This window comes from Lytechinus pictus, chromosome 18 (genome assembly GCF_037042905.1).
Source record: "Lytechinus pictus isolate F3 Inbred chromosome 18, Lp3.0, whole genome shotgun sequence".
Classification (NCBI taxonomy): Eukaryota; Metazoa; Echinodermata; class Echinoidea; order Temnopleuroida; family Toxopneustidae; genus Lytechinus; species Lytechinus pictus.
The window spans coordinates 24822032-24828323 of record NC_087262.1 but is presented as its reverse complement, the minus strand read 5'-3'; the positions used below and the strand labels follow the sequence as shown (position 1 = coordinate 24828323).

The following is a 6292-nucleotide window of genomic DNA, read 5'->3' as shown; positions in this document are numbered from 1 at the left end:
ATGATTTTACCATACAGAGCACGATTAACATGCAATTTTGACTTCTGTGATTGGCTTATGCTTAGCCCCAGTTTTCCTTAGCCCTGTTTTGTTTCACACTGCATCTCTTAGCACCGCAATTGCTATTTTGCAGGGCCAGATAGTACCGTACTATTTACCGTGCTAGCCTACTCTGCTAAAACGTAGTGTGAAAACGAAGTGGGCTAAGCTTAACCACGGGAAATTGGTGGAGCTAAGGAATATAAGTGCAGTGTGAAAAGCATATCATTAACTAACTGAACTGAATAATCTCACATTAGAAACAACAAGATAAGTGAAACAATTGTCCTAGTGCAAAGTACGTCCAATAAATGCTTTATCTATTATCACAAAACATAATAATTGCATTTGCATGTTAGCAATGTGCACAATGCAATATGCTTTATTATGACATCCCCCAGACATGTACACACAGTCAAGTTTAAATTGTCATATTTATCAAACACAATCTATCATCCGTGTTCATTTGATTGTATATCAAATCATACTGCCCACGACATCGATTAGAGAGGGAGACCTTGGACAGAGTGTTTATGTTCAAAGTAATGATCACTAAATAGTAAGCATCACCCTCCCAAACATTGTTACCACGATGAGATCAATTAATTACATTTGAGCTCACAGAGTTTAATCTAGTCATTAGTGGAATACAATTTGCAACTCGCTGCAGCAAGCCATCGACCCCCCCCCCCCCAACACGTCTCCTGGACGCTGCACACAACGGAGGATGGAGAGAAGGGTCATGCTTTTTTACACAAGCTAAATAGTCCCTGCATAAGCTCTGTCTCTTCTTCCTCTTTCATGCTTGAAATTTAATTACGAAATCCTGCGCAGCCAATCGTGGAGGGATTAGCGAATCAGGCAATCGCTAGCTTCTTGGGGGTCGCACGCTGTAAGTGGCGGTGGATGATCGCTGCGGTAATGGGAAGCATCTTTTTCCCGTTTGCGCGGAAGGCAAATAATGACGACGGGCGATCACTGGCATCTATTTTGGCTCGAGGGTTGCAAGTAATTAGTGGAACTGCTTGGAACGCTTCATCGTTTGACCTTTCAAATAAAATTCTGTTTTTTTCTCCTTTTTTTCCCCTCCATCTCCTCCAAATCTGCCTCTCTTTTCCTCTCTCTCTCTTTCTATCTCTGCATTTCTCTCTCTCTCTCTGTATCATATTATGTCTATTGGCGTTGAGTCACTGTTTTCAATAAATGGTGTATGCTCCTACATTTAACTGCAGATTAAATACTTCTATCTCCATTTTCTGTCTCTTCTTCTCTTTCTACCTAAAAATCAATTACCCATTTATCTCTATTTATTTGTAATGTATAATCAAATTACCTTGAATTTATTTTACCTTTACTTTCTTGCATTTAATATATTTGATTTAATATATATTTATCACATTAAAAACTGCACTTCCCTACATTCTTATACTAGTAGTCCGCTACAGCCCCTTTCTCTCTCTCTCTGTTTCTCTCTCCTTTCTTTTCTCTATATATCTACAGTTTGCTATCTGCAAAACTGACCGAATATCCTCCACTCTTCAAGATTTCTTATCCATGAGATGAGGAGCAGACGATATAATGTATCCACATTAAAGTGCTTAAATACCAAAACCCAATCTTACAAAAATTTGAGATTGATCCGATCAATTTCAAATATAGAAATCAATCAATGCCATTATTTTTCATAATAGCAGTTTACACAATATTCCTTTGGAACAAAGAGCACACTAGATTGTCAAGACACTTTAGACATGACTGCGCATCATATTTAAAGAATAGGGGAGAGCGGAACGAGTCCGCCCCCTTTTTTTTTCAAGATCTTCGAGAATCGTCATTTCGTTAGCAGGAAGGTTGTGCTTTAGGATGTATAAAGGTAATATCTACCTAATACCTTATTTTTGGCTAGGACATGCATACTGTTTTGGCAAAAATGGGCCGTAAAGAAAATTTTCGCTGCAGGGCAAACCTGCCCCACCCTGGGGCAAGTTCGCCGATTAGGCGGGGCAAGTTCACCCATAGGGAAAAACAGTGATATATGAAACAAAATGATGTGTTCAATGACACCAAACATTTTTTTCATATTGGAACAACGTCTTCTGTTCGATAATCTATCAAAAGTTATCATGATTTAGCACATATACTGACATACTTGCAAGTGATGTCATGTTTATAAGGATATTTTTGTAGGCCTATGGGTCTATATGTAGATAAAAGTGGGGCGGACCTGCCCCATCGCAAAAGGAGCGAACTAGCCCCCCAGGCAGCCATTTTCTTTTCTCTTTTTTTTCGCAAAATGTACAACATATTTTGAAGTATCAAAGGAATATTTCAGTAAGCAAATATCACACCTTTGTTAACAAAAATATATTATAACTGCATTCATGAGTGTCTATAAAAAATACAAGAAATTTGAAAAATTCCTTTTTTACAAAATGGCCTCGAAATGGACGAGTCACTGTAATTTTCTGGAATTCCGAGCAGATGACCTCTCGCAAAGGTATGTTGCTACCTTTGGGTAGGTTAACATTACATCATCAACAAAACCTACATCCAGTCACAGCAAAGTGGAAAATCAAGTGGTGGGCGGACTTGCCCCGGGGGGGGGGGGGGGCGGATTAACCCCGCTCTCACCTACACTGTAAAAAACTATGCATTCTAGATGTTTGGCTGGCTTTCCATAATTGTGAATGCTCAGATCAATCATAACTGCTAATAAGATATGATCAGAGTGTAAGCAAATATCAAAGCAAAAAGAAAAATTGTATATAATTGGTGATTTTTTAAAGGATTTCCCCCCAACGTCACAGTGGATATTGAAGTATGAAAGCAGTATGTTATTTGGTTAACACAATTGGTTAATGATTCTCCATTTATTCATATGGGTAATAAATCAATACGTAAAAATGATAAAGCGGGGGAAGCAATGGTAGGAGTAGGACACACCAAACCATTGCACCAATGTCAACAGATATGAAAACTATAATGTAATACACATCAGAGGGCAGCAAAGCATAAATCTAAAGGAGAGATGTTAAAATCTAGTTTATCTATATCTTTGCTTATCTTGGTATCATCTTGAAGGGGAAATAATTTTCACAGCTTCTAGAAGCCTTATTTTCTAATGACATATTTAATTAGGTTTGGATAAAGGCCATTAAAAAAGAAATGCTGTCATGGTTTATCACATGCAACTGAATGGCATTTTGTTTGAACTCTGTATACAAATAAAATAACATTTGCCAGTAGACCAATACCCTGTAAATCAAACCTAAGAAATTTATCATATCACTCTTATTTATGATAGGTTGCATTGAAAATTTTGTGTAAATTAATTGCAGATATCAATTATATGATCAAATGTTAAGTTCTGTGTTATAAGACCCAGAAATTCATCTTTGCATTAAAATATTTGAAATCATCAGACCCAATACAGGGTTACACTGTAAATTCAGTTATATAGAAATTATCTTGGTTTAATTCACAAAGATTATGATATCTTCATCAATAAAATACTGCATTAATGACAATGAATAAATAAATACCTCTGCTTATACTTTTCACACAACGTAGGAGTGATAAGTTTTGTTCGCGACGCTGGTGCAACGCTCCTCATTAAAATTTCGCTAATCTGGTGAGTATGAACTTATATAAAGTTTATGACTTAAAACACTGGTGTAACCTAAATGGCAACAGAACTGAATCTGACCAAACTTGTCCAAGATTTAAAACATTATTATACTTCTTTAAGTTTTCACTTGCAAAATAGGATCTTAAATCCAAATTTAAAAATACACATAGGAAGATTGACTAGGGTTTATTTACAAAGATAAATAAGCATGTTCTAAGTATGCTAGATTGATTGTTTGATGTTTCATTCCTCTATTTAAGTTTAATACCCCCCATCATCATCCTCCATAACTCTGAAAAAAATGATTTATGTCCAGACAATTTCAAGATCTCCATATCTATATTCATGTTTTACTACCGCAAAGAAGCCTATGATTTACAGACATTGTTTGAAATTACATTGCTTGAATTATTCATGATAGTTAATGTGTATGATACTCCTACACAAAATGCAGTTAGTCTTTCTAGACAGTCACTTACCTGATGATTTCTGGCTGAGTTTATCCCTGTTAGCGGCACATACAGCAAGAAGCCTGTATCCCAAGTCTAGATCGTAGCCTCCCTGTGGTGCTACTTGGCTCACAATCTACCATGAAATATTCATCAGAGATCAGAGGAAAAACAAAAGTTAAAGGAAACGTCAGACTTCTGTAAATAATTCAGGTAAAATAACAGCTCTTATGAGAGATTAAAAAAATCTGCACAATACCACCAATCTATTCTTTCTAAATAAAACCTCCTACGTTTATTCTTCTCACAAAGCTAACAATTGAAAAGCACAAGCTTATTGCTCAGTATATCAACATTTATAGAATCTCTTCAAATTAATTTGCTGATAAATCACAATTTTTACCGCCATCACAAAACCAGGAGAATTCCTTAATAGTTAAGTTTATTTATCAGAACAGGGAGAGAAAGAAAAAAAAATTAAAAAAAAACATAAAAGAATGAGGCTAGGAATAAATTTCAAAAAAATAAAATAATTTTTTTTTAAATCAAAGAAATATGTATGATACTGTTGCTTACAGGAACCAGACGTTCCCTGTTTGTGGTGGCGTCATGTTCTAGTAGTTGCGAATCTCGTCTTTCAATGAGAGGGACGTGGGTTCGAATCTCAGCCAAAGCATGTTTTCCTTCAGCAAGAAATTTATTCACATTGTGCTGCACTCAACCCAGGTGAGGTGAATGGGTACCTGGCAGGAATTTATTCCTTGAATGCACCAATCATCTTTAGCACTATAGTGCACCATTGAATAGGAAACTAGATAAATCGGCACCTCATCAATTCTACAATATTATTATTATTATTCCCTGTAGTAATTTGATTGGTATATATAACAACTAGCTAAAGTATAGATATGTGAGAGGCAAAATAAAAAAATAAACATAACTACAAGAAACAAACCTCTGCAATATCAAAATAGTAATAACAAAATGGAGGAATAATCATAAACTAAACGTGTAAGCTCTTAAATATAAAAATATGAAAGAAAGCTAGAGGAATATTTTTTCATTTAATCGTCAGAGGTCATCCGAAAGGTTGTATGTGTAATATGATGGTGCAAACCCATTTCAGAGAAAATCGACTTCAAATTTAATATAATTTCCACACTTTGTTCCCCGCCTTTACAACATTTTCATTGCTAAAAAAATACATGGTTGGAAAGACCAAGACATTTGCTTGACATTGGTTTCTTTATTTTAACACAAAACCAAAGATCAGAGAAAATATCGCAAAAGAGCTACATGCTTGTGATTTTGGTCTGAGCAAAACGCTATAAGGGATACAACAGCCCTGACTGTGATTTCAATGCGCATGATCAGTCTAAACGTTGTATCGCTGTTTCAAGTGTTAAGTCAATGCAGTGCCGATACAATGGTTTGGCTGATATGGCTAATATATACGCATTTGCATATTAAGTGCGCGCAACTGTTGTTTGCTTTGCTACAGTACACGTTTCCTATGGGATTTGCGCATTAAAAAAAAAATTTACATGGGATCACCGTGAAAATCCCCACATATCTCAGAAACTAAAATAAATTGCTGCCGAGAAAGTTATGTATGTATAGAATAGAACTTGTACTATCAATATCTGCAAAAATCTAAAATCGATTATTTTATTTATTTATTTTTTTTTTTTTTTTGACCGAAATTGACTAAAACGACAGTTCGGATGAATGCCGATGATATCTATTATCCTTGTTACAAGACAGTATTCAAGAGGTTCATACTGTGAAGGTTCAATATTCAGCAGATTGATGTCACTTTGATGTCATTTTTATTCCAAAGGATTCAATAACCCCAAAATAAAGTAAGGTTTGCATGGTGCATTAGTTGTTTTTTAAAATTGAAGAACCATATTTCATTTTCAGACTATGAGAGCTCCTGAATAATGGATCTCATTCCATTTTCAGACAATCAAATTATAACGTTGTTGTCAGAGTAATGAATGTTTAGAATAACAGATCCTATCTCCTTTTCATTGTAACAAACTTACAAAATGATGCCACAAATCGTCAGATTAAAGAACCCTATTAAATATGTTTGGACTCACAAATATCTTGTATATATTTGCGTGTTTCCAAATGATGAACCTTTGGAGTATTCAAACTTTCTGAATAGTGA

At 35.3% G+C, this 6292-nt stretch overlaps 1 protein-coding gene across 4 annotated transcripts in view; it reads right to left on the bottom strand.

Moving 5' to 3' along the window:
- Positions 1-1523: 1523 nt before the first annotated feature.
- Positions 1524-6292, bottom strand: part of LOC135157476 (zinc finger MIZ domain-containing protein 1-like) — a 28483-nt gene continuing 23714 nt past the window's right edge. For all 4 annotated transcript variants that reach the window (XM_064113119.1, XM_064113117.1, XM_064113116.1 and 1 more), the window contains exon 4: positions 1524-4252. In XM_064113119.1, the coding sequence (XP_063969189.1) occupies positions 4139-4252 (114 nt within the window). In that variant the 3' untranslated portion in view covers positions 1524-4138. The remainder of the gene's footprint in view (positions 4253-6292) is intronic.